The sequence below is a fragment of the Melospiza georgiana genome, chromosome 21 (genome assembly GCF_028018845.1).
Source record: "Melospiza georgiana isolate bMelGeo1 chromosome 21, bMelGeo1.pri, whole genome shotgun sequence".
NCBI lineage: Eukaryota > Metazoa > Chordata > Aves > Passeriformes > Passerellidae > Melospiza > Melospiza georgiana.
This window is the reverse complement of record NC_080450.1, coordinates 7,411,327-7,438,057: the sequence shown is the minus strand read 5'-3', so window position 1 is coordinate 7,438,057 and position 26,731 is coordinate 7,411,327. Positions and strand designations below refer to the sequence as shown.

Here is a 26,731-nt window from a genome sequence, read left to right as displayed (position 1 = left end):
CAGGAACAGCTTGGGTCTGGAATTCAGGAAATTAGTGCTTTAAGTGTTAAGTTTGGGGTTTTTTTTTTTTTAAACAAAGTCCAAGTGGATATAGAAAAGTTGTTTTAAAGAGATTTTCACTTTGAATTTTATTTTTTAAATTAACTGAAGTTTTGCACAGCTCACATTATATGGCATTGCATGTAAAGGGAAAAATGAAAACACTTGGATCAAACAAACTCAATTAAAATATCTGTTACTTTTCCCCCCCCCCAGCTTTGCAGTCGTCAGTTGTACAGGTAAGAAAAAAGATGCAAACCCATCATTTTTCATCTTTGAAAATGTCAGTTAAAGGGACTGAAACCAGGATCTGGGAAGTGGGGGTGTTTTGTACAATTAGTGACACCCACCCCAGTCCCTCCCAGTGACTCAGGTGCTGTGGCTGCAGAGGGGCTGCAGAACTGGCCTTGAACTAATGAGCCCCAAATTCCATTCCTTTCCTTTCCTCCTTTCCTTTCCTTTCCTTTCCTTTCCTTTCCTTTCCTTTCCTTTCCTTTCCTTTCCTTTCCTTTCCTTTCCTTTCCTTTCCTTTCCTTTCCTTTCCTTTCCTTTCCTTTCCTTTCCTTTCCTTTCCTTTCCTTTCCTTTCCTTTCCTTTCCTTTCCTTTCCTTTCCTTTCCTTTCCTTTCCTTTCCTTTCCTTTCCTTTTCCTTTCCTTTCCTTTCTTTTCCTTTTCCTTTCCCTTTCCTTTCCTTTCCTTTCCTTTCCTTTCCTTTCCTTTCCTTTCCTTTCCTTTCCTTTCCTTTCCTTTCCTTTCCTTTCCTTTCCTTTCCTTTCCTTTCCTTTCCTTTCCTTTCCTTTCCTTTCCTTTCCTTTCCTTTCCTTTCCTTTCCTTTCCTTTCTTTCCTTTCCTTTCCTTTCCTTTCCTTTCCTTTCCTTTCCTTTCCTTTCCTTTCCTTTCCTTTCCTTTCCTTTCCTTTCCTTTCCTTTCCTTTCTTTCCTTTTCCTTTCCTTTCCTTTCCTTTCCTTTCCTTTCTTTCCTTTCCTTTCCTTTCCTTTCCTTTCCTTTCCTTTCCTTTCCTTTCCTTTCCTTTCCTTTCCTTCCTTTCCTTTCCTTTCCTTTCCTTTCCTTTCCTTTCCTTTCCTTTCCTCCCCCTTTTTCTCCCCCTTTTTCTCCCCCTCCTCCTCTTTTTTTCCTCTTTCCCCCCCCTTTTCCCCCTTCCCTTCCTGTCAGCTTCTCTCTGAATTCCAGAATTCCTTTCCCCATCCTGTGTGACAGGCAGGACAGCAGCATTGCAAAGGTTCAGGGCAATTTTTCAACTCTTGCGACAATGAAAAATGTAAATGAGTTTTCACTAAGTTGTTTTTAATTTCCTATTTGTTGAAGCTTCCAGGAAATTAAGGGATATTGCTTAAGGAACTGTTAAGTAAATTTGAATTAAAACTGATGTGTGACTTCAGAGTTTGATTCTAAATTTAAGGAAATGAAATCATAATGACTTGTAGTCCCTAATAACTGTAACTGACAACATTTTTTGGTCATTTTTAGTTCACTTCTTCACATGTGCCTTCCCTGAAAACAGTATAAACCTGAACTAGTTTTTTATGTAATTATTAATTATAGATTAAATTTTTTTAGGCAAGCTTTTAAATTATGAAACTTTCTGAAAAAATTATAAAATTTACTTTCTGAAAAATGATAAAAAAGGAAAGGAAAGGGAAATTTAAATGAATTAGTCTTTTATGTAATTATTAATTACAGGTTAAATTTTTTATGCAAGCTTTTTAATCATGAAAATTTCTGAAAAAATTATGAAATTTACTTCTTGAGGGGTCATTTAGAGAAATGTGGCACTTCCAGCCCTGGGTGAGCTTGGGCTGCTGGAGAGGCTTAGTGCTGATACTGTATATTCATGTCTTTGTGGGTGGCTCTCTTGGCTTCCATAAATTCTTTAATGTCAGGGGTGGAGCTTGGGTGTAATTTGTTTTTGTCATAATGTGCACTTCTTGCTCTTAATGGGTATTTATAAGATGCCTACAGAAATGTTTTTGTTCTAGATAAGAGTTCTAATTCAACTCCAAGCTGGATTGATTCACTGCTGTTTGCTCTCATACTTAGCTGAGACAGAGATGTCTGCCCTAATCCATATTGTAAAATATCAGTGTGCATAAAATATTTGAAAATGGGACAAGAAAAATAAACTAGGTTTATAGAAACAAACCAACAATTTGAGTGTTGCTGGGCAAGCATTTAGTGAAACAAGCCAAACTTGTTTCATGATGAGTAATTATTGCACATAATATTCCAAAGATTTCCATTTGAGAAATTGCTACCGGGAATTTTCAGTGTTAAAAACATCTTGGAGGAATGTTGAAAACCTTTTTTTTTTGTTTTTTATTTGTATTTCAAAATTTTAAACTGCATTAACAAAGAGCATCTGGCCACATGTCTCAGCTGTTTATTAGATGTTTTGCTTTCACTTGTGTCCACTAAACAGCCTTGTCAGGGACTGAAGGGATTTTAATGCTTTGATTGTTCTAGGGAATTTTTTGCTCTCTGAGAAAGTGAAAAGGAAATTAAGTGTAGAAATGCTGGATTTTGGGGTTTTTAAATATTTTTTTACCAAGTTGCAATTTATTAATTTTAAGCTGGAAAATGGGTCATGAGTTTCTTGATTGTCTGATTCTGTTGAATCCATAAGGGCCTCAAATCAGACAAGAGAAAGCCAAAGAAAGCTGGGATGGAGACGTTCATAGAGCTGCCCTACCATCTTTGTTTAGCAATTCTTGCACCATCTTTAACCTGATTTTGAAAAATGGTCATGAATTATCCTTTACATAATCCTGTTTTGAGTTCTACTGCAGCCAGTGTTGAACACACTCGAAGCATTCAAATTTATTTATGCTAATTGTAAAAAATCCCATCTTTTACCATATTACCATTTTTTTTTAAATACAAATATTTTTCTGTCCTCGTGCTGAAGTCCTCTCTGGTTTTACCATAGTACAAAGGAGCCTGCAAGTCCAGGCACATCAGAGAGTATTTCCTGCCATTAGCCTTGATCCTGACACATCTGATGCACTGGTTTGTCTGGAGGAGCTGGTTGCTTGGAGCATTTGCATGTGCACTTCCAGCTGTGGGCTGTGCAGGAGTTTCTGGGTTTCTGTGTGGGGGTTACACCAAGGCATATGCAAACCATGCCCTGTAGAGCATCTGCCTCCTGTGCCTGTTTAGGGCTGTACAGGTTATGAAGTTACAAAAATGGTGCTGTGTTTTATTTGGTTTAAATGGTGTTTTTAATGTATAAAAACCTAAGATGAAAACTTGTGGCATCTGTTGCCTTCAGCTGTGTTAACCTGGGTTAAGAAATCACTCTGCTGGTTTAAACACAGTCCGTACTCAGCCTGATTTCCATTCTGCTTGCACTGCACCAGCATGGTTAGCAGCTGTTTTTTTTGTAGCAGATCTATTTCTGTTGTGCATCTGAGACCTTGGACTCATTCTCAGCACTCCTTCTCTCAATAACAAGTGATGGGAAAGAGGAAATGGCCTTAAGCTGCACCAGGAAAGGTTTAAATTGATGTTGGAAAAAATACTTCACTCAAAGGTTTATGCAACCCTTGCACAGGTAACCAGGACAGTGGTGCAGTCACCATCCCTGTTTTTTACCATCTAGAAAACCTGGATTTAAAAGACATGTTAGAAAGGGTTTAGTTTAAAAGGTTTTAACACAAATAAAATGTGTCTTAAAAGGGTTTCAGTTTAAAAGGTTTTAAAAGGTTTAAAAGACATGTTAAAAGGGTTAGATTGGCCTTGGCAGTGGTTGGATTCAATGATCTTATAAAGGTCTTTTCCAACCTAAATAATTCTGTGATTCAATAATATGAAAAGTCTTCAAGAAAACAGTAATTTAGTAGTAGTTGTGTTAAGATTCTCTGAACCTGCCTCATCTGGTCTGAGGTTCTGGAGTGGCTATTCAGCCTAACAGATGTTCAGTATTATTGTCACTGCTAAAGATAAAGGGATGGGACTGTTTTCAGGCTCAGAACAATTGATTGCTCAGATAAACACCAATCTCAGAGGCAGTGGGATTTTAGAGGAGCAAGCAGTAAGCCATAGCTCAGGAGCAGTCACAAATGCTTTGTTACAAAGCAATATAGAACTTTCTAACCCAATGGACAGCTGCCACAGAATTTATTTTGCTTTTCTGACCTATCACCTTTACTTGCTTCTGCTGCACTGTGGATACTTTTATCCAATGGGCTTCAAACTCACAAGCACACATTGGCTTCTGTTGTAACTTCTAAACTCTTGGTTTATTCCATACAACCACACCCCTACATTCTAAACCCTTCACCATTTTATCAATACAGTTTCTCTGTGACGGTGTTCACAGGGGTCCGAGGATGAGGATCTGACTCCATGTTTCAGAAGTCTGATTTATTATTTTATGATATATATTATATTAAAACTATACTAAAAGGATAGAAGAAAGGATTTCATCAGAAGGTTGGCTAAGAATAGAAAAAGAAAGGATGATAACAAAGGCTTGTGTCTCAGACAGAGAGTCCGAGGCAGCTGACTGTGATTGGCCATTAATTACAAACAACCACATGAGACCAATTCCAGATGCACCTGTTGAATTTCACAGCAGCAGATGATCATTGTTTACATTTTGTTCCTGAGATTTCTTAGCTTCTCAGGAGGAAAAATCCTAAGGAAAGGATTTTTCAGAAAATATCATGGCTACATTTCTCACTTACTTAAGGTCTGTTCTTACTTACAACTATGGAAGCATAAGTTTGTGATTTTATCTGTGTATTGTATTTTTACATCAATTTTTACATCAATTTTTACAGATCAAACTCTTCAATGTCTGTAGAAGTTTGTGTTTTTCCCATTCTCACAGTTCAGAACATTTTTTAGCTTCCTTGTAGCCCCTTGTGAGTGTGACACCAGCAGATGAGAAGTGGATGTGGCAGTGCAGGGCTGCCTGCAGGTGCTTGCAGTGCCCTCTGTGTCTCAGCAGATGCTGCTCCAACCCTCCAGGCTTCCACCCCAGCTGGATGTGCTGGGATGCTGGGCAGCGCCTCCCACGCCGTCCCTGCGACGTGCTGCACACCCAGCCTTGCTCTGAGCTCATCCCTGGCTGTGGAGCACGTCAGCTGTGGCAGCCCAGCAGATTTAGGAGCTTGGAGGGGCAGGCAGTGGCAGTGGAAGCAGCACTTTGGGAGTTTCGGCGTTTGCAGCAGAGTTAAGGAGCCCGCAGGTGTTGACAGGTGCTGGGCAAGAGAGAAACTCAGCTCATTTCAAAGACCTTGAAGGTTGTAACTGATCTTGATGGTTTCAGGGCAAATGTGTTTCTTGGCATGCATCTGCCTAAAAGAGTTTTTTTTTTAGGCATATGAGCTTAATCAGCAAAGAATTCCAGCTTTGCAACAAAGCTCATCTTAGCAGTTCCTCCAGGTTCAGAGGGTTTTATGCATCCAGGCTCTGTGAGATCCTGCTGCACTGTCCTCTGAAGAGGTACAAGGTGAAATTCTGCTACAAACTGAAGTCACTGGGAAAGCTTTTACTTCCATAGAGCCAGGATTTCACCTGTAGCATTCTGATGTTAGAATACAACGTGGAATAGAATTTACAACAGCCTAAAACTTGGTGTTTCTCATGTTAGTATGGTTTTATTTGCATACTGAAGGGTTGGCCATGAATCTTTGTTAATCTATTCAGCTGAGCTCAGGGCTTTCCCTTTCCCCCTGGGGTACCCTCTGATAAAGCCATTCTGCACCTCCTGAGCCCAGGGAATGTGCAACCTGGACCTTTAAAGATACCTCAGTTCTATTTGGGACCAAGAGCTCCCAAGGAAAATGCTTGGTTGCTGTTCATGTCGAGGTGAAATATATGTTCTCTCTTCCAAAATCCAGTATTTACAACTAAATCTCTTCAGCTATTCCAGTACTTCTAACTTCAGGTTTGAATATCTGTTTATATGCTAAAAAAATATTCTGAAGTGTGGGAATAGGAAAAACAGAAACTTCTACAGACACTGAAGAGTTTGATCTGTAAAAATTGATGTAAAAACACAATACACAGATATTAAGCAGAAAAATCATAAACTTATGTTTCCGTAGTTGTAAGTAAGAATATGCCTTAAGTAAGTGAGAAAAATTGATACTTTTCAATTCTAAGCTTCAGTTACTGTAATTTTTATTATCTGAAAGAGGAATTCTGGCTTTTGCACAAAAAGCAGCAAGCTTAAAATAATTTTAAAAAATAAATCCACGAAAGTACTTTGAACTTCTTTGTGCTCTGAGAACAGCACTGTCAATGGTTCTGATTCAAGGCAATGTAATTATAAAATAGATTCTGTCATTCCTAGGTCAGTAATGTCAATTCCTCAGTTCTGCAAGGGTTTATATATTTTATTTTCCACGCATCCATTGTGATTCAGCCCATGATGTTTCCAGGAGAGAAGCATTGCTGTGGAGCTGCACACAGGAGGGAATGCTCAGGAGCTTGTGGGGCCTGGGCACTGCATCAGTCAATTTGCAAACTGAATTAATAATTAAAGCTTGAAACAGGTACATCTAATAATGTGATGCAACTTGTGGATGTGTCTTTGGAATAAAAAAGAAGGAATACTGACTGTACAGCAAAATTCAGAATCTCTGAATTAGGTAGATCCGTATCTTTTTAATTTAGTGAAATAGTGTGGAGTGAGATAAAGTTAATAGAAAGATGTGCATCATGTTTGACAAACCAAGCACTGGCTGAGTAAAGATCTTGGATTATGATAGAATTTTTGGTTCTTAAAAGTGAAATATGCACAAGCTGTGGAAGGGGAGAACAAAATTAGCTTTATTTGTGGACACACAGAGTGTCTGAGCAAGAACAACTCAGGGAGCTTTGCAGGGGAGCACACTCAGGTCATGGTGCCACCAAGAGGGACTGGATTGGAGTTTGTGCCACGTGGAAAAGTGGCTATGCAAATCCCTGTCACCTTTCTGCATTCTTGCATGGGGACAGCAATCCTCAGAGAGGCTCTGAACTGAACTGGAGTTGGTGAAACGCCAGAGGAAAGGATAGCACTCAAATTATTGCCATCAGCAGAGCTTGGAGTGGCCTGACTTCCTTCTTGGCAGTGAGGAAATGGAGAGGAGCAGCCTTTGTGAGTCAGTTCTGCTTTGTAGTTGGAGCAGAGCAGTCCATATCTGAATCCCTGCATCAGCAGACTCTGCTGCACACCAAACACATTTGCAAGGTGATTATTTTATTCTCATTTGCAGCACGGTAAGGAATGGGTGAAGGCAAAATTAAGGGGAGAAGAAGTGTGGAAGAGGAAGCAAAACTTGCCACATCAGTCACCTGCTTTTGCTGCTGTCTCCACTCCTTGCATCACTTTTTTTGTTTTCTAATTTAAATTTTTTAGAAGCTGGAGAGCAGACAGCATGGCAGGAAGGTGGGGTAGACAATACACAGACCTTATCAGCATGAGGATACAGAATCTCTGCTTGCTTCCTACAATGATAAACTGAGCTGGGATTATTAAATTAAGCCTGATCTATATTGATTGTGGAAAGCAAAAGTTTCTCAACTAAAGGAAGTGCTGACCTATGACAAATGAGAATATTGTGGAGTTTGCATCTCTGTGTTGGCTGAAACACCAATGAAATTGTTGAGCAGTCAGAAACCCAGAGCATATTACAGAAGGGACCTCCTCGTGTGGAATGGAAAAACCTGTTTAAAATGTTCAGGCTTTTGAAGCTCATACAAAGGGATAAACTGGAGAACAAAGTTGTAAGAGCTGTTAGGATTGCTAAGCTGGCCTTCTGAGCACAGCTACTAATTTTATTGTGGGGAGGGAGGAGGAGAGGAGGGAAGAAAATGTTTAAAATAAAAAACAACAAGCAAATAAAAGAAACAAAAAACAACAAGCAAATAAACAGGTTTTTGTTGTTGCTGCCCTTGCTGGGAGTTTCTGCCAGAGCATGGACATGCAAACAGGTGATTAAGGGTTTGGCACACCTCAGGGAGGAAATATTCCAGCAGAAGTGAAGGCAGACAGTGAGGAGTCAAGGGAGGAAATATCCAAAGGAAGGGGAGGTCAAAGGTTCACAAAGTGGAGCAGTGAAGCCACAGAGGGTGACACTGAGTGGACACCTCAGGCATTGCCCGGGGCCTGGGGGTCCAGACAAGCAGCAGACTCTGCTCCGTGGGGTCAGGAGAAGCCTCTGCCCGCAGCCAGGAGAAGCCAAGGAGTGCAAACAGCCCCTGCCATCTCCAGGATGATTTTCCCTCTCCCCTCTTCCCAGTTCAGATATTCTCCTCCCAGTGCTATTACTGGCCAGGCTCCTGTTCAGACAGAGGCACTGGGCTGAGGTCTGAGCTGGTGAAACCATCCTTTAACACATCTGCACTTCAGGAGGGTCTGAAGTAGCTTGAGCCATTTGTTTCTTTCCCTTTTCTGGTGTGTTTCATGTGGTGATAAACACAAAATCACCTGGGAGGAGGCTTGAGCAGGAAAGGAGAAGGGTGGTAAATCTCACCAGGAGAGGAAACCAGTTAACATATGTCAAAATGGGAACTGGGAAGGGAAGTTTCTTCTTAGTTTTACAGAGATGATGATTTTATTTAAAACTTGCACATAGTTCCTTTTCATTTTCATTTTTCCTTTTCATTTGTGGAAATCAGAAGCTGGTAGAGTCTGTATGACTGGAAAGTCCTTTGGCCAGTCTCATGGGTTTGGAATGTTCCTGAAGCAAATGAAAAGCAAAATGAACTTGGCAGTCTTTTTATTATTCACATTAAAGATTAGGAAGACTGGGAGTGCATTTTTGCAGGAAGAAACCTTAATATTTAGGGGAGGTTTGTATAAATCATGCTGAAGTCAAGAAAAGTTGATTTAGAAGGAAGCAGAGTTGATCAAACACAAAACTCTGGGTATTTTGTGCTCTGCTTTCATTCTGAAATGGTTTTGAGGTGCTTTTTGCCTCACTATGGGCAGTGTACACAGGTTGCCTGTGGTGGGTTGTTCTCTGAAGGCTGTTTCTGCTTTGCAGGGGTTTAGGTGGAGAGCTGATGAGACCAGCTGGTAAGTACCACAGCTGGGCTGGGACAGCACCTGAGGTGCCCTGAGGAATTTGGATGTTGATGTGTTTCCAGTTTGTTTTGCATGTGTTGTGTTGAATGTGTAAGTAAAGTTGCACAGTAATTAAGAAAAGATGAACTTTGGAGGCCAATTTGGAATAACCAATGCACTTGGAATAACTTTGTGTAAGAGCTGGAGATGGTTCTGGGCTCTGTGTCTCACTGTGTCCTTCTGCTGTTGCACAGTGAAGATTTTTAAGGATTGAACTGTCTTCCATCTGTGATTTACTCCAATTTCTCTCCAGAATTTCCAATTTTCAGTTTCTCTCCAGAAGAGATATAGTCTGCACTTTTAGACAGATGCCATGGTGGAAATCATGATTTTATCATAACATATGTGTGCACAGAAGTGAAGCACAAAGACCATATAAACAACAGTCTGTGGGGAGTGTGGCACCACAGAAAAGATGGATTTGGACGATTGTTATAAGCTGAAAAAAGGAAGGGTGTTGCAGGAAGAGGTAGCCTGGGTGGATGAGGAAATGATGTTTCCTGCTTGTGAGCTGAATGAAGGAAGTGCTGCAGAGCAGATCCAGCTTGGAAGATCTGAAACCATCCAGACCTCATGGGTGAAAGAGCTCCAGCACTGAGGTGGAAGAAAAGGAGGATTTGAGTGAGATTTGACACAAAAAGCAAGCTGAAGGAATAGGTTTTTTGTGATGTTTTAGCTTTTAAGCAGCTGAACATTTCATGGTTTTGGAGAAATACAAATGGCAGCATTTTGGCATGATACAAGTGTGTAGGTGGAAAGAGAGAAGAATTGAAAATGTTCCACAAATTGCCTGCATGTCTAATGAAGATGATGGTCTCAACCACAACAGAGCACAAAGAAGTGCAGAGAGCTGAGGAGGAACCCCAAGAGACTTGGGTTTAGTCACATTGCACTTGTCTGTGAATAAATATTAGCTCAGAGAAGCTGACACACAGTTCTGAGAGGATTCTGTGTGGCGTTGCCATGGTGAGGAGTGAGTTCAGGAGTAGATTTGGAGCCCAGTAAGTTGATTATAAATGGAGGTGATGAGCTGTGTAGAGAGCCCAGAGGAAGAGTCAAAAATCAGGTTGTGGGAGGAGAGGAAAACAAAACAATGGCATTACTTTATATTGCACCTTCTTCTGTGCTTTCCCTCCTCTCCACCAACTCCAGGCAGTGACCTGGAGCTGGACCAATCTCATTTATTTGAACTGAACCCTAGGAGATGAAAGATAATGGTATTCCCCAATTGCTGAGTTTTCATTTGAGCAATACAATCTGTTGGACAGAAAATTTGCAGTGTTTACTGTGTTAATCTCCATTCCCCAAAAAACCCTCAAAACGTTAAAAAAAAATGCAGTTCTCAAAGTGGGTTTGTAAACATTAGAACAGTCCTAAGTTCATAGATTAAATTTGCAGTGTTTACCTCCATTCCTGAAAACAACCTGAAAACCTTTAAAAAAATACAATTCTCAAAGTAGGTTTGTAAGCATTACAACTTTAATAAGTTCATAGATTAAATTTGCAGTGTTTACTGTGCTAATTTCCATTCCCCAAAAAATCCTCCAAATCTTTTAAAAAGTACAATTCTCAAAGTGGGTTTGTAAGCAGTACAACTCTAATTTCATAGATTAAAAATAATAAGGGCTTTATTATGAAAATGATGTGCTCATATATTCCAAGTATCAAAGGAAATAAAGTTGCATCCAGTTTCATAGCTCCCAGCTGTGTGCAGTGCACAAATGCCACTCCTTGGAGGTTCAAAAACAATGTCAATAAGAGGTAGGAAAACCTGTCATGTATATTTGAATAGTTTTTAGTGGCTGTAGTATTATCCCTGTCTCAGTTGGTTTATTTTCACTGATGCTGCACTGCCATTTCTGGGCTGTATAACAAAAAAAAGTGGCTGATATTTGTGTGTGCACACCTTGAATGGCAGAGAGAGAAAACATCCCCCCAAACAAGGGATTTGCAGGAATGATGGGACTAACTCATGTCAGAGGACAGTTACTGCATCACTGTGATTTTTGTACAAATGTAATTTCCTTCCAGTTTTTAATTTCACTTAGTTTGAATATCTTTTAGCAAATAGTCTTCAATTTAAAAGTAATGCTAATGTAACTTCCTGTGGTTGTCTCTTCAACATTGCTACAATTTCTCTTTACTGGGGGGTATTGATCTTGTTATCAAACTTATTTTCTTACAGTCTGCACTTTAATTGAGAAGTTGTCACTATCAAAAATGCCATTTAGAGGAGATCCAATAATCAGTAAGTCATATTTTAAATAACCTTTAGTGACTTGTGGTAACTACTCACTAAATTAAAGTATTAAGAAATTATGCTTTTCAAAATTAATGGGGTTGGGTGGTCTAACACATTAAAAAAAAAAAAAACCCAAAAAGAGACAAATACTGCCGCAGATGCTGATGGAATTTGAAGATTTGGTTTTTAGCTGTTGACAATAAATAAAATGTGCAGTACTCAGCATCAGCAGGCATGGGTGCTCACTGTGGACATGGTAATCCAGACTGGAGCAGCTCTACTGGGAATCACAGCCTTGCTTACTTTGGAAAACCAAGGACACAGGTTGATCTGTGTAATTGCTGGTCTATGGAAAAATTAAATGGAGAATATTGAAGTTCAGAAAGTAAGAAAAGTTAAAGCTGTTTGTGTTCCTTGCTGTTGCAGGTGGTTGGCAGTGGTTGATCAATGACAGCCTAAGACATCTCACTCTTGTTTCCAGTGCTGCACGACAGCACATAAAGGTACAACAATTTCTCCTCCTTCATGTGGTCACATTAAATACAAAATTAGAAATTCTTTTGCTTTCCTTTGGTGTATTATCCATGGGATCTTATTGGTTCTTGAATGCATGTTTCTTAGATGTGTGAGAAGTGGTATTTTAAAAGTGTATTTTGAATTCCTCAAGGTTCCAGTGGACCTTTCTGATTAATACTTGAGCAGTTATCCCAAAGGTTGTTCCTGTCTGTACCTCTGGACAGGCTGATGTGCTGGAAGCTGCTCTGTAGTTTTATTTAGAGAGTGTTTTCCTTCTGTTTGGTGTACCTATAATATATGTGATTTCAGAGAACTCTTGTGAGAGTAAAAAATGCTCTGGATGATGTCCACAGGTACTCTGTGAGCATTGCTGTGAGTTACCAGAGCTACTCAGGACAAGGAGCTTAAATTTTCCATTAAACTCTGCTGCAAGTCCTTTTTCTGTGCTCTCAGACTGCTCTGATTGTGAATATTAAATCCATTGATGGATGTGTCTCATTCTGTTTTATTTACATCATCTTAACACCTGCAGTTATTCACCTTAATTTTCCCAAGAAATCCCATGGCAGTTTGATCTCTGCTGAATTATAAAGGCAATTTCTGTCTGCCCTGCTAGAGCTTTCAGGCAATCTGAATTTAACACACTCTGTTCATTGTGTTAGGTGTTAGTAATAAGATAAAAAGACATTTCAGGTATCTCACACCTCATCTTTTCAAGCTTTCATTGGGACAGGACACAGAGAAGAATGGAGTTGTATCCAAATCACTGAAGGAAATTTAAAAAAGAAATTTGAATTCTTAGGATAATCTTTTGGCGTTAACAATTTATTCAAAGTGCTGGTATGTCTTATAACTGGAACTTCTAAACCAGAAGCTTAAAAGAATTAATTATAGGCTGTAGGGAATTTTAACTTGTTTGGTAAACATCACTTAAAGCCAAACAAAGTGTATTTAGTAAATGGCAATTCTCACTAATTTCTGCTTCTGTTTTAGAGAGAAATAATTGTAAAGGCAATGGTTAAGATTTTGAAAAGTAATATCTTTTTTTCCTGACATACGGTATTCTCTTCCAATTTAACTTCATACATTTAAGGTGAAAAACATTTCATTTAGAAAGTGAAATATCTGAGCAATCTGGTCTGATCCCAGGCATCCCTGCCCATGGCAGAGGTTGGATAATTTGGCCTTTAAAGGTCCCTGATCTGCAGCAATTGGATAATTCTGTATATTTTGTTACTATTATCCCTGTGGTAGTTACAATATTGTTTAGGTGAGTACTGGTTTTCTTTCAAGTCCTTGATTTTGCATGGAGAACTTGTCTGAGGTGTCTTTGAGGGCAGAATGAATCAGCTGGGCAGGATTTCTGTGTTACAGCTGAGATTTCTTGTACCTGGAGAACATGAGTGTTAATAGGTATTGTTGCTGTTAACATGAAGTGAACAATGCAACTTTTGTGTGCTTTCAAATTTATTATAATTTTGGGTAACATTATCAGCTGAAAAGTATAATTCAGCCATAAATTCCTTCTATTGTGTATTCTATTAAATTCTATTCTGTTACATATTCTATTCTGTGCTTTCTGAAATAGCAGCTGAGTTATTTTTTGTTCTGTATCAGTAACGGAAACTTCTCCAAGAATGAGGAGGCTCAGTTATGATACACAACCATGATCCTTTTCTAAGCCAATTAACATTAGGACACAAAGCCTGTGATCCTGGATGTTTGGGCTTTTTTTTTTATAACCTTCAGCCCATTTTCTTTCCTGTGTTTCCTTGCTGTAGCTCCCTGGGGAAATAGGGTTTGTTTCTTATCAATCTGATATCAGTATATGGATATATATGAAATAAGATGAACTAATGACTTGGGTGTTTTGTGATGCTGTGTCATCCTGGAGGTCTTTCATCTGATCTGAAAATACATTTCATACATTACTGTTCTTGTTTTAAATGCTAATTTATCTTACTGGTCATATTGAAGGAATAAGATGAAAATCTGTTTTTTCCTTACATAAGTTTCCTTACTAAACCAGTATTGGGAAGAAATAATAAGAAAGAAAATGCCAGTATCTGAAAAGAATTTTTTATTTTTAAATCTACTTTATTTTTCCTTAAAAATTCTAAGATATGAGGTGAGTAAATGCATTTCTGTGCCTTTGTTGCAGGAGTCTGCAGTGTCTGCACTGGCTGCTCTGTGCAATGAATTTTACATCAACGAGAGGGGAGAAGCTGATCCAGCTCTGCAGGGTAATGATTCATGTTAAACACAGAGGCAAAGAGTGCTGGGCTGGACAAAACTTGCACTTTGGAGGGATTGTACAGAACAAGGAGGGGCAGCACTGGTTTTAAAACAGCTTAAAATTCATCAGGAAAAAATAACTGACTGCTGAAAGTTGCCTGAAAAATGACAACTGGAAGTGTAGGAAATGTCTCATTTCCTCCATAAATGCTGGCTTTAGACTGGAGGTGAGCAGAAGGTACCACAATAATGAGGCAAATTTATGTTGCTTTTCTGTTCCATACTGTGAAACAAAAAAACAAAGATTATGCATTTCTAAAATCCTAAAATTTAACGGAGTGAATCTTTTCCCCATCCTATTTTAATAAACTCTGCCAGAGATCATGGCTGATTTTCAGGGGAGTTGCTAAGGGATAAGAAAGGGATAGAAAAGGACAGCCAGAGTTCTGGTAAATGTGCATGTGAGAGCTCATGTGTTTGTGTTGGGATCAGCAGTACAGGAGGAGGCTTAAACTTCTCTTAGGGCTGGATGAATCAGCATCTTTGTTTATACTGCTTTTATACTTTATTTATGCTGCTTTTCTTGTACCCGTCTTCCTTTCAAGGATCAGATTGTTCAATGTCCATCAGAGACAAATTGCTGGATTGTACAGATAAATATTTTAAGAATAACAACATTTATATTTTTGATTTTCTAAATATGACAGCGAACTTAATATACTTCATAAAATATTGATTTCTTTTTCTATTTTTTGCCATTATTAAATCAGGTAACAAAATACCTATTATTTATTTGTCTCAGAGTTGTTCCCAAAATTATGTTGATATTGATCACATATGTATTTACATACAGTCCATGCCCCAAAGACATTAGGGCTGAACTATAAAAGCAGTCTATTTTGATTTGAAAATACTTTATATAGTGCTAAATCTTTACATTTTTTGTCAAAAAAACCCCAAACAAACCCAAACCCTAAAATGGCCCTTTCCCTGCTGGAGTTTGGCCGTGCCTGCCAGGTTCTTTGTGGGCAGCATGGGAAGATGTGATCTGGTCCCAAGGCAGATAAAATCCCCACAAGCTCAGGAAAGGTTCATGTGTAAAACCAGAACGTGCTGGGCAGGAGGAGGCAATGCTGAGTCAAAGCAAACAAACTAAAAATGAGTTGAAAAGGTGATAGGGCAAATTTAATGTAAGGATGAAGTTTCAAGTTTCTGTGAAAGTGGACTGCAGAACTCAGGCAGGTGCCCAGGTCAGGAAGGAGAAGGGACCTGCTGGAAGTACAGGCTGCAGATGTTCTTGCTTTATTCATTTAGAATCATCATGTTTTTTTCTTGGATTTGAGGTTTATTTTTCATCTGCCTTGTGCTTGGAGGGACCATGGCAATGTGACTGTGATGGTCTAGGGATACAATTAGGGCAACTTTGTAGACACAGATAAAATTTCTCATGGGATTTCTGAAGTAGAATTGTGAAATGACATTTTTTCTGTTCTAGAAAACTCTCTGGTCAGCTCCATCTTGAGTACCCTTTTATTTGGTCTTGGCTGCACTGGACCCTGCTCCACAGATGATAACAGAAGTGGCATTACATATTCAAGAATCTTTTAAAAAAACAAACCAAAAAAAGTGTATTTTATCTCTGTACCCATAAAACTTACAAATTTCATACCTGTCTGTTGTGGGATTGAAATCCAGTAGTAAAAGTCCTTCCAGAGTGTGTGATGGATGTGGGTATGAGTGGAAGCTGCAGTGCAGGAGACATTCAGCACAGGGCAGGTGCCTTAGATAAATCAGTTAAAGCAGGTCTGGACATGATCAAGGGCATTAGGGGAAAAGAACCCAAACATTTTTGGTAAAATTTAACCCGAGTTTCACTGTGGCTTGATGATTAAAATGAAAACACCAATCAAGGGTGCCTTAGCAGTTTGACATTCTGAATCTGTCCTTATAAGGCTGCAGTTTTATTGAATCACTGCTTTTGCTTCTGTTTGTTTTGACCTTCTCTTAGTGTTTTCCTGTCTTAGTGTGTTCTGGTTTGGTTTTGCTGACTTTCTCTTTTAATATCCTTTCAGGATGGGTTGTGTGGAATTAATATTGTAGGCACTTCATGGGCCCTGTTGGTTTATGAAGCTGAAGGCTCTTAGAGGAATATTAACATTTGCATTACACTTTGCACCATAATTACTGAGTGGTTATAAGTAAAGAGCTGTTTTTGCTCATTGCTGTGTCATTTGGCTAAAATGTCAATCTTAAATTTCCATCACTCAGAGTGGAGACTGTCCCAGCCTCACTGTTCAAGATCTTCTTGCTGTCACAGCAAACACTGCATCTTCCTTGGCCTCAGGACTCCTAACACCCTGGTGGTTTGGAATGTTTTAAATAAATGTGCTTATCTGGAGGTGTTGCTCACCTCTGGCCAGGGAGCTGGGCTGCTGATGGGAGGGACAAGCTGGGGCCTGTCCATTGCATTGGGGTTTAAAAAAACAGCCATGAATTATGATGAATGGGGAGTTTCTTATGGCAATTCTTCTTTCTTCCTCTAGCAAATATTGCTCAACCATTCAAACCTTAGATTACAGTAAGCACTGGGACAATTATGTAATCTTCCCAGGATCTCTGGTTCTTTTTCTTGGAGGATTGAAAAGTGTCTGTGCAGTAAGGGGATTGATAAGACCACCTTGCTCCTGTCTGAATCAGAGCTGTGTTTATTGCAGCTGGCTTGGAGAAGCTTTTCTGGAGTACTTTGGTTTTCTCTGCATTTTACAGGAGAGTTTAATGTGAAAAATTGGGTAAAGGAAGTATTGGCTGTAGGTATGAGATAAGGCTGCAGCAGCAATGTGAACCTGTTCCTAATTTTTCCTCTTTTATTTTTTCCTGCACCCTCATTTTCTCCTTGCTATCACTTTACATGTTTGCTGAGGCTCTTTTTTCCAGCCCTGCTGGGTTTATTCTGTGTTTATTCTTGTGCCTTTTGACTCTGCTGCTGTTTGTAGGGTCACTGTCCCCACTGTGTCCTGTGCCAGCACACAGAACCAAAGGTGGAATTTCTTCCTGAGCTTTCCCCTCCAAAACACCCAACTTCATTTATGAAAAATGATCTGAAATCATCTTACTGCTTATGTATGATCTGTGTGTGTGCTAGAACAGGACTCCAGTCAGGAGTTTTCTGAGGGAAAACTGTTAAAATAACTGGTATTTACAAACCTGGGGGTCTCCTGCCTAACACAGAACACTTATCCAGTGATAGTAAATGGAGACTATAAATATAAAAAGAACTTGCTCCCCTGTGCTTAGCCAGAAATTTGTGCTTATACTTATTAGTTGGATGTCTAAAACTTGATAAATCTTTGGGAAGTTTGTCTTTTCTCTCTCTGAAGTAATAGGCTTAATATAAAGTCAGATGTTTATACAGAAAATATGAATTCATTCATGTAAAAGTGAATGTCTTAAAATTTTTATCCTTTTCCTGTGGAAAATTAAGATATTCAACATTTTAGTTTTACAAATTACAAAATTTTCCTGCTGCTTTGTTTCGGGGATCTTTTCCTTATTTTCTTTCCTTAGCCAAATATGAAATTTTAATGATGTGGTGGTTGCTTTTCACTCTGCAATTGTATTTTTTCCAGATGAGCTGGTGACACAGTACGTTTCAGAACTACAGAACTCAGAGGAAATGATTCGTTGTGGCTTTTCACGAGCTCTTGGGGCCCTTCCAAGATTTCTGCTGAAGGGCAGGCTCCAGCAGGTGAGAAAACAGGATCATTGTAATGAATGAGTGAAACCTGTGACAGTAATCAAATTAATAATAATGATCATAATTAAAGGTCTTTGTCAAAGGGGTTTGAATGCTAATGCACAGAAAATCATCAGGAGTTGAGCTTGCCATAGTTTCTGATAATTAATGTTTATTCCTGCTTTAGTGGTGTGAATGGAAAGCCAGAGGTTGAATTAACCCTTTGCTATGGAATATTGGTCCAAGGGAGGAGAGAAGAGAGGAGGGAAGAGAGATTTGCTACAGGGATTGAACTGAAACCCCTGGAGAAACTGAGATTTGAAGCCACAAAGTGAAATAGAAGTGTAGATTTAGAAAATAGATTTTAGCTTTTAGTAGAAACTTATATCTAAGTGCCTTGAGGATGTAAAAACCTGCAGCAGAGAGCAGAGGCCTTTTTGGCCTTAGGCACAATTCCACAAAATAGAAGTGGTGTTTCTGTAAGGTTACCCTGCCCCAGACAAAATGCAAACTTAGCCTGTTGTTCACATTTTTTTTATATGTATTGTTCCCATAAACAAGAACTGATAGAAATACATCTGAATTTCTGAGTAATACTCTGGTGATGTGTAAAACCTTACAGGCCTCTCCTGGTGACAATCCAAACTCTGCTGCCTGCTTGGTTCCTTCATACAGGATTGAACTCATTTTGCTATGATATCTAAATTTAACATAGTAAAAAATGATTTGGGTTTATATATCTCAATCTTTGTATTTTTTCAGGTTTTGGAAGGTCTAAAAAAAGTTACAGTAATTTCCCCTGAAGATGTGAGCTTTGCTGAAGCCAGGAGAGATGCCTTAATAGCAATTGCAAAGTATGTTTCTCATCCCTGCTTGTGTCTAATTTTAAATCTTTCTGTAGAAGTTTTCTCCATTCTGCTGAGAGCTGGGAGCATGAGTCTTAAAATCACTTACACACATCTTGACTGCATATCCATTACTCAGTTTATTTTTAATTCAGGGAATTACCACACACCTGACTATGGACTTCAGCTCTGATAGTGCTGTCAGGTTTTTATCAGTTAACTGACTACCTAGAGTGTATTTTAATGTTTGCTTTTCTCATGGGCTGCAATTTAATGAGCTTTACTGAGGAGGAAGAATATATGTTTTTCTACAATCTTAAAAAGATTGAATTGATTTAAAGAAATGGTGCCTTTTTTTTAAAGCAATATTTTCTATGTTGAATGTCACAGAGCAGTTAATGGTATACATTAATATTTTATGCTCCTAAACTGTTACACTGCTAGAAACCCTGTGTCTTCAAGGTAAATAAGTTTAATATCAGGTTCAATTCACATTGTGTTGGCCTTTTGCTCTTTTTGGTGACTTTATTTTAAGGAGAGTTCAGGGACTGACAGATACTGAAGCAAGTTCATTTTTGTAGTGTTATAGGTGTGAAAGCTTTTTGGAGTACTTTGATTTTCTCTGCATTTTAAAGGAGAGTTTAATGTGAAAAAACAAGTAAAGGAAGTAAAGCAACCTAATTCCCTGCTGAGATCCTAACTTTTCCAGTGTTCCTTTGAACCCAAACACTGCTCAGAACTCCTCATGTCAAATTCAGCACAGAAATATTCCTCATTCCATCTGCAGTGGACATTACAGGTGGTGTGAATTTAATTAACCAACATAACAAAGCTTGCTCTTAATTGCCTCCCATCCCTTTTTTTTCCTCTTTTTTTGCAGGGTTTGCCAGACAGTGGGAGTGAAGGGAGATGGATCCCAGCAGGAGTTTGTGTGCAGGGATAATGTTGATCAGATTTATGCCACGCTGCTCACCGGGGTCACCGACTACACCACCGACAGCCGGGGGGACGTTGGAGGATGGTAAGGTGGGGCCAAATCCAGGCCAATGAAAAGCTGATGTGGTGTTAAAACCTCTTAGAAACAAGAGCTCCAAGCTCTTGGAGATTTGAGATTTTGGAGATTTGAGCCTAGGTAGGAATTAGGAATGCACGGCAGGAAGAGAAGTGGAAGATGAAAGGTGAGGCTGACAAGTTTTGTTGTCCTTCCTCAAAAATTTGGAATATGGGGACTGATATGTTCAAAACTGAATTTAAGCCTTTTTCTGGTTCTGTGGGTGACATTAATTCCTTTTAGTGAATACCAGGAATGTATTCAGTTGCAAAGTAGGGATTTAAAACATTACTTCTCTTTATTTGAGACAACACATTTGGTCCTGCCCGATCTCTCCTGCTGCACGTTGCTGTTTGTGGGGATTTTTTGCCAGGAGAGGGAGCAGCTGCATAACGTGTTGAGAGGGATAAAAACTCTCAATTGTGCTGCAGCATCACCAAATCTTTTGTGAGTTTAGAGTTTCACTGATTTCAGATATGATGCTGCAAGAATAAATCATAAATCTATAGGAATACTTCTGCTGATGGGAAATCTGTAACAGAAGTGGATTAATAAATTTAGTAACTTAATAAGATTAATAAGATTTTAGTAATATTAAGTCTGTAGCAGTCTTATTTTCATGGCATTCCTCAGTCTTCAAGGTCCCCCGAATATACAAAGAAGATTCAGTGTGTGACATTGCATTCCTCTGAATGCTCTGTATTCCCTCAGTGACAGTGATCTCGAAAGGCAGATTTCAAATTTCAAAATTCCTGACTGTACAGGCTCATGTCCTTCTTTGGGTTTGTGTTTCATTTCCAAAACTTCAACTGGGCATGTGTCAGCATTTACTGATTGGAATTTCCTGCCAGCTTTGAGTGGATCATGAAGAGTTCATGTTATTCATGAACTGTAGAATTCTTCATCCTGTAGAATTACACAGCATAGGAATATGGATGTTACAAACCAAACATTCTCCTGTCAGGGTGCTTTGCTGCACCTATTTATGAGCAAAATATGCCCAGCCTGAAGTGGTACTTGTTAATAAAAAACATTAAATTATCCTAATTCAGGAACAAGCCCAGTATCTGCAGATTTAAAATACTTTTGATGCTGTGTAGAAGCCTCAGAGCAGTAACACTCAGTAGAGAGAAGCCATGAACTCTGTAAATGAATGTGATAGAGTAATTTTATTTGTCTTTTATTTATTAGCAGTTGATTTTGAGTAAAGTGCTGGTTTTGAAAAGGCTGCTTAATTTTATTGTCTGAATCCATAATTTCAATTTGTAATGTGGAGATATATTTTGCTTTTAGAGATGAAGAATCAGCCTTGGGTGATTATTTTAGATATGAAGAATCAGTCTTGTTTTTAGCTGTGGATGATAGTGTTTGTGTATGGTAATGAAGTGGTAAAATACCTGTATTTGACCTGTCTGGCAGCTGCATAAATTATCTCAGGGCACAGAGATGTGCATTCAGATTCAAAAGTGCTTTGAGCACCAGATACTTTTTGTTTTTGAGCTTCTTTGGGCAATTCCAGCCACAATCAAGTTAAGAAACATGTAAATCAGAGGGGGAAGGGGGATTCTTTCTCATGGCAAACTCTTGGCTGCTGAAAGTTTTGTGGCCTCTCTAATATCAGTGCTTTCTCATTCTGTTTCTTCTAAACCAGTGAATAAGATGGAAAGATATGGAGAGAAATGCTGTTTCTCTGGAGAGACTTTGTCTTTTTTGTGTAATTTCTGTTTTTCTTTAATAGAGTCGTGGGAAAGTTTCACCAACTTCACTCTGCATATGCAAACTTTACCTTTCTTTTGACAGATTGTTTGCTGGGACATGTCTGATCTGTCTACAGGTGGTAGACATGAATATCTAAGTCAGATATGATACAAAAAACTAGTAAAACATAACCTTGATGAAAGACTGTCAGACTTGTTTTAAGCTGCTTTGGAAAAAATGATGTAATTTACCTTTTTTACCATTATAACAAATGTCCCACCCAGTTTTAGATTGCACCTGCAAGTTGTTTTGGAAATCAGCAATAGGAGTATTTCTTCTCATAGAAGGCTGCTGAGTCTTTTCAAATAGTTTTTTTTTCCCTTTTTTAAAAAAATTATTACTTAGAAAGGATGACATTATTCTGAGTTACTAATGTAGTGAACATGCTGGGCCTGGTCATGTGCAGGGTCATGTCACCCACTGAGGTAGTGCCCTTGGCTTCAGTTTTTTAAAAAACTCATGGATTGACAAGACATGGTTTAAAACAGCCATACTGATGATTTTTTAAATTAAAATTACACTTAAAAAAATATATTTTGAAGGGAGAAGATCATTATCTAGACAAGACTCACTTCAAGCACAACTTAGTGTTGCTTTGGTCAAACTTTTCATGAAATTAATTATTGCTTAGCATAGAGATTTAAGCCACTCTGAGTCACAACTTGTTTTTAATGTTGGAAATATTAAGCTTGAAAATTTACAAGAATGTGACAGTGTTCAACATCTGACTGTCAAAATGTGGGTTGACCTTTTCAAAAAATAATTTGAAGCAGACAGAGCACTTAAGTTTAAATACATCTACTTGCACATGAGATATTACTAATCATTATTGAAATATTACTAATCGTTATCAGTTTTAACCTTCTTAAAATAAAGAATGAGGCTGGTGACATCTGGCTGGAATGCAAACCAGGCTGGTGAGGCAGGGCACTGTTGGACCCTCAGTGCCGTGTGAGCTTGTTTCACAGGATGGGACTGGGGGGACACTCCTTGTCCTCCCAAAATATGGGAGCCGCTCTCAGAGGTCATTGCTTTTGTTCTTGGGAATTTGTGCTGGTGTCTCCACCCAGCTGATGAAATGGAAGGTGTATTTATTGAAATAAGTGCTGCTGTGGCTGCTCTGATGTGTCTGTGTCTCCACAGGGTGCGTGAGGCTGCCATGACCAGCCTGATGGAGGTGACCCTGCTGCTGGTGCAGAACGAGGCAGAGCTCATTAATGCCAGCATGTATGGTGACATTCATGTTCTGTTCTGTGTTTTATCTCCTGGAGCTCCATCCAGCCCTGCAGGACACCCTGTGCTCCTCCTTTATTGAGTGTGGCAGAGCTTTGACGGAAGTGCATCAAGCCCAGGCAGATGGGGAGGATGTTTCATTTGGTTTTCAGAGGGAAAACCTTGTTGGCAGAGCCTGGGTGGCAATCCCACCTTGGAAATGCAGCACAGCTGTAGGATTTGGGCTAAACCTGCCACCTCTGTGCTGCTTCCCAGAAATGCTCACTGAAATAGAAAGCAAACCTGCCTGCTTATCCAGTGTCCCATCATTAATTGGGAATGTGATCAGATGTGAGCTTGAGTTTGGATTTTTTTCTTTGCAGAATTATTAGTAAGGAAATAAAGAATTTACACTGAGCTCCTGATTTTTAGTTTTATGATATGGTACTCCTAACAATAAAAGAATTTAAGAGTACCATTTTTAAAACATAGCTTGAGCTGCAGTAAAACCTTCCTAATAGTGGTATTGGTTTGTAGACAGAGTGTGCCATTATTTAGGTGAACATATACATGGTGTGGGATTTAATTAAAAACCCCCAAATGTTGAAGGACACCTAGAAGGAAAGTACTGGATTCTCTAAGAACACACCGCTCACTAGTGCCCATTTTCAGGGGCTTCCTCCTGTTCAGCTGTTTATTCACAGATTGTCCACGTGGAACTGAGAAAAGCATTCCTGCCAGCTGGATCCCATTTTATAAATATTCTGGGCCTTGGTGTAACTGAAGGAATTGCAGCAGGTTTTACTGTCATTAGTGGCCTTTTACCCTTGTGGCACACAGTGTTGTAGCTGTGAGAATAAACAAAATAGGATATTGTTAAAAACTAGCCAGCATTGGAGAAATTATTTACTTGGGATATGTGAGATGTAGGAGAGACCTTGTCGTCTGCTACATGGGCAGTTTTCTACTTCAAAATGTGCTTTTCTCAAAGTTCTGCTCTATTTGTAGCAGTTCAGCCAGGCCATCAATCACTTTGTTATCTTTTTGGATGAAGAGTGGGCCAGTATGTGTAAAAGGTGGATAAAATATTCTGTACCATTAATGTCATGCTGATTTTTTGGTTGATTGATTTGTGGAAGATAAAGCCTCAAGATTCTGTCACCATCTGGGTGTCCTAAATCACTTGTGTGTTCATTCTGAAGAGTTAAACCAGAATACTTTCCTAGCAGGATCATTCTAATTCATTTAATTGAAACCATTTAAATCTAAATACACATTCTACTGCTTAAATTTTCTGATTAATTGTTTTCTTCTTTATAGCTGCAAGCAGATTATGTGCTGGCTGGCTCAACAGTCAGCTGAAAAAATAGATAAATTCCGAGCTCATGCAGGATCTGTGTTCCTTACTCTTTTGCACTTTGACAATCCTCCAGTTCCCCACATCCCTCACAGAGAAGAGCTAGAGAGGATATTTCCAAGGTAATGTATTGAAAAATGTCCCAAACAATGAAAGTTAAAGATAAATGCACATAGTTTCACCTAAACCAAGCAACCTGATGTAATTTTTATGCCAAATATGCGTATGGCGTTGTCAGAATTTCATTGAATTTCCCTGTGAATATGCATGAACATATTTTTTCCTGAACTGGAAAACACTGATTATAATGATCGTTTTTAATGATTTCTATTGTTTTAACCAAGCTCTAGTTGCAGTAGTTTTCCAAGATGGACTTTCTAGTTAAAGTAAGAGTGAGAGCACCTCGTTCCTGAGTGGTGATTATGATAGCTGATGGGAGTGAGGAACATCCAGCTCAGTTTTTGGGGGATCCTCAGCCTGCTGGGATCCTCTGCTCTGTCTGTGAGGCTGCTGATCATCAGCAGCATCATCATCAGTGCTGGGAGGATGTGTTGGCCTTTCCTGGGACAGGTCTGCCCTTGAGTAGCTGGTGATGGGAGAGAGCACAGAATGAAACTGCAGAAAGAAACTTGTTTTGTGAATGTAGGCAAAAGTGTCTGGGGAAAGGCAAGTGCAGTTCAGATCTCCCCTGGATCAGAACAAGGATTTGGAGATTCCTCCTCTTTACTGGCAGTGGCTGAAGCTTTGATTTGTATTTACCCATATGCTTAAAGACCAGTGTTTGATTTGATATCTAGGTAATCAGAGACCTTCCTCCCTGGTGTGGAGGAGCAGTGTGGGGAGGAGGAGAAGAGCAGTGCAGCCCCACAGGATGATTCTTTCCCTTCCCTTTCAGGTGGGAGAAGGAGACGCTGAACTGGAACGCGGCGTCGGAGGCGTTCCCTCGGATCACGCAGCTGCTGGGGCTGCCTGCATACCAGTACCACGTGCTGCTGGGGCTGTCTGTGTCTGTGGGGGGGCTCACAGAGACCACGGTGAGACCCCTGCTGCACACCCAGTGGCCTGCTTGGCTTTCCTTTCTAAAGTGTCATTCTCTTGACTTGCTGGTTTTGGGCTTCTTTTTATTGCCTCTGTTGAGGTCGGGTTGAAGGCACTTGAGACATTTGTTCACATTCAGGCTTAGGTGATTTTTACTGCAGTTCATTAACAAGGAACAAAAATGGCTAACTATCTCTTGCTACAAGGTCTTTTAAGGCTAATCTGTCCAATTAAGAAATGACACCTAAATTATTTTCACCTTTAAGCCAATAACTGATCACTCAAAGTCCGCAATGAGGACTTTTCTGTCCAATTACAAAATACCACCCAAACCCATGGAGAACAAGGAAGTCTTCTCCATGGCCTCGGGTCAAATGCAGTGCTCTCCCGGCAGTCAGAGTCTGTCAGCTCTGTCTGTGCTTGGGGGCTCCTCAGCCTGCTGTGATCCTCAGCTCTGTCTGTGAGGCTGCTGATCATCAGCATCAGCAGTGCTGGGAGGGTGTGTTGGCCTTTCCTGCAACAGGTCTGTCCTTGGATCAGCTGTTGAGTAGCTGGTGGTGGGAGACCTCTGCTTTCAGACCTGATGGCCTGCTTGGCTTTCCTTTCTAAAGTGTCATCTCTTGACTTGCTCTATGCTGGGTTTCAGCTTCTTTTTTCTGCCTCTGTTGAGGTTGGGTTGAAGGCACTTGAGTCAACAGTTGATGTTCAGGCTTAGGTGATTTTTATAGTCTCACAGCAGTCAGTTCTGCAGTCTTTGATTAACAAGGAACAAAAGTGGCTAACTATCTCTTGCTACAAGGTCTTTTAAGGCTAATCTGTCCAATTAAGAAATGACACCTAAATTATTTTCACTTTTAACCCAAAAACTGGCTGCTCAAAGTCCGCAGTGTGGACTTTTCTGTCCACATATATTTCAAAATACCACCCAAACTCATGAAGAAGAAGGTGAAGAAGAACAAGGAAGTCTTCTCCTCAGGTCAAATGCAGTGCTCTCCTGGGAGTCAGAGTCTGTCAGCACAGAAAGTCTGAAATTCTCAGCATCCAGAGCTCCAACAGCTCAGCATGCAGGGAACAAGGAGTGAGGGTGCTTTGTTTGTCCTCTCCTGGCCTGGCAGGACCTGAGAGCTCCAGCCCCACAAATCCCAGCCCTGTGCTGAGTCTCCCAGCTGGGATCACAAGCAGAGCCCCTCAGCTCAGTGCAAGGGCGTTGCTCTTCTCCAATGAGGTGAAAACCAGTTCATTTGTCACCTGGTGCAAGGTGTTAACTGGCAGTTGTCAGTAGGTCTTAACAGTATGCACAGGTTTCTTTTTTTAATTATTTTTTATATATTTTCTACTAAAATACCAATGAGATGTCAGAAGTTCCATTACAAAGAAATATCATTCAGATGTCTGTCTAAATCCTCTGAGCTTTGCAATCCTTATTTCATTCTTCTGGCATGAACAATCTCTTTATCACTGACTTTGGCAGTCTGCTCTGCTGCAAAATTTTTCCCTACTTTCTTTTAATTTCAGTGTATCCTTCTGTCCTTTTATTACAACTTGTATTGGTAGCTTCAGAATTCTCGGTTTCCAGATATTTGCCTTATAACTTTTTTGATTTGTTGTGGCCAAAGATGTAAAATA

The 26,731-nt window shown here is 39.6% G+C and overlaps 1 protein-coding gene across 1 annotated transcript in view; it reads left to right on the top strand.

Moving 5' to 3' along the window:
- Window positions 1-26,731, top strand: part of TBCD (tubulin folding cofactor D) — a 122,504-nt gene that overhangs the window by 76,893 nt on the left and 18,880 nt on the right. Inside the window, exons 23-33 of the mRNA XM_058038844.1 lie at window positions 256-278; window positions 9,039-9,070; window positions 11,304-11,366; window positions 11,787-11,863; window positions 14,038-14,119; window positions 17,738-17,856; window positions 18,607-18,698; window positions 19,570-19,710; window positions 22,642-22,725; window positions 24,031-24,189; window positions 24,963-25,101. Coding sequence (XP_057894827.1) covers window positions 256-278; window positions 9,039-9,070; window positions 11,304-11,366; window positions 11,787-11,863; window positions 14,038-14,119; window positions 17,738-17,856; window positions 18,607-18,698; window positions 19,570-19,710; window positions 22,642-22,725; window positions 24,031-24,189; window positions 24,963-25,101 — 1,011 coding nt within the window. The remainder of the gene's footprint in view (window positions 1-255; window positions 279-9,038; window positions 9,071-11,303; window positions 11,367-11,786; window positions 11,864-14,037; window positions 14,120-17,737; window positions 17,857-18,606; window positions 18,699-19,569; window positions 19,711-22,641; window positions 22,726-24,030; window positions 24,190-24,962; window positions 25,102-26,731) is intronic.